The sequence below is a fragment of the Mus caroli genome, chromosome 12 (assembly GCF_900094665.2).
Source record: "Mus caroli chromosome 12, CAROLI_EIJ_v1.1, whole genome shotgun sequence".
Lineage (NCBI taxonomy): Eukaryota > Metazoa > Chordata > Mammalia > Rodentia > Muridae > Mus > Mus caroli.
Genome location: NC_034581.1, coordinates 108,987,275 through 108,988,674, shown reverse-complemented (window position 1 = coordinate 108,988,674; position 1,400 = coordinate 108,987,275). Strand labels below are relative to the sequence as shown.

The 1,400-nt window shown below is 37.5% G+C and overlaps 1 gene segment (V, D, J or C); it reads left to right on the top strand.

The window, feature by feature from the left end:
* Positions 1 to 312: 312 nt before the first annotated feature.
* Positions 313 to 832, top strand: LOC110306622. The segment is given in 2 exon segments: positions 313 to 396; positions 498 to 832. Coding segments are annotated over 2 exon segments (381 nt in total).
* The last annotated feature ends 568 nt before the right edge of the window (positions 833 to 1,400 follow it).

Below are 1,400 nucleotides of genomic sequence, written 5' to 3'. Positions count from 1 at the left end.
AATTCAAACATGATTATGCTCTTCCCACAACTAACTTATCCACATAGTGCTGGGAATAAATACAGAACTCAGGCATACACAAAGTCAACTGAGCTGCAACCACAGAACAGTAAGTGATGATTTCATTCTATAATGCCACTTCAGTTTTTATTATTTCTCAGACTTCTGCACTAGTATTGGAATCCTCTAAGACTTCCACCCCTGAACTCATGATATAGCACAAAGACATGCAAATAATATTTCCCTATGCTTATAAAAACCAGCCCTGACCCTGAAGCTCTGACAGACACACAACCCTGGACTCACAAGTCTTTCTCTTCAGTGACAAACACAGACATAGAACATTCACCATGTACTTGGGACTGAACTGTGTATTCATAGTTTTTCTCTTAAAAGGTAATTCATAGATAATAAGAGATAATGCATGTGATTAGAGGGGAGTGAGAGGAACACTGAATATTTTGACTGCTTACTGAGAAGATTCTCTGTGTTTTCAGGCGTCCAGAGTGAAGTGAAGCTTGAGGAGTCAGGAGGAGGCTTGGTGCAACCTGGAGGATCCATGAAACTCTCTTGTGCTGCCTCTGGATTCACTTTTAGTAACGCCTGGATGGAATGGGTCCGCCAGTCTCCAGAGAAGGGGCTTGAGTGGATTGCTGAAATTAGAAACAAAGCTAGTAATCATGCAACATATTATGCGGAGTCTGTGAAAGGCAGATTCACCATCTCAAGAGATGATTCCAAAAGTAGTGTCTACCTGCAAATGAACAACTTAAGAGCTGAAGACACTGGCACTTATTACTGTACATGGCACAGTGAGAAGCCTTTATTATGAACCTAGCCACAAACCTTGCTGCAGGTTTTCTGAGGTCCACTAGGGGGAGCACAGTGGCCATGTAAACCAGGAACAGGAGCTACTGTTTATATTTGCCAGTAAGATTTAAATTTTTATCTTGTTTAAGAAAAGAAGACACAGAGAAATGTTTCATTCCTTCTATTATTTAACTTTAAATAGTACCAAATAAAATTTTAACAAACAACAATAAAAAAGCCAAAAAAAAAAAAANAAAAAAAAAAAACAAACCAAGAAATATACAAGGATTTCTTATGTAGATATAAACTCTTTTATAAACTCTTTTTTTCCTTTACATATCCTGTCTGGGAGAATTTTCTCTGTTTTGGCATGAGGTAGGATGTATGTGTGCCAGTGTTTGGAAAATGTGTGAACTATGGACCAAATGACCTAGATCAAAAAATTGTTCAAGAGTTTGAAGGAAAAAATCAGAGAAGATATTAGATGATGGAAAGATCTCCCATGCTCGTGGTTCAGTAGTATTATCACATTTAAAGTAGCCATCTTGCAAAACACAATCTAAAGATTTAATGCAATCCATAACAAAACT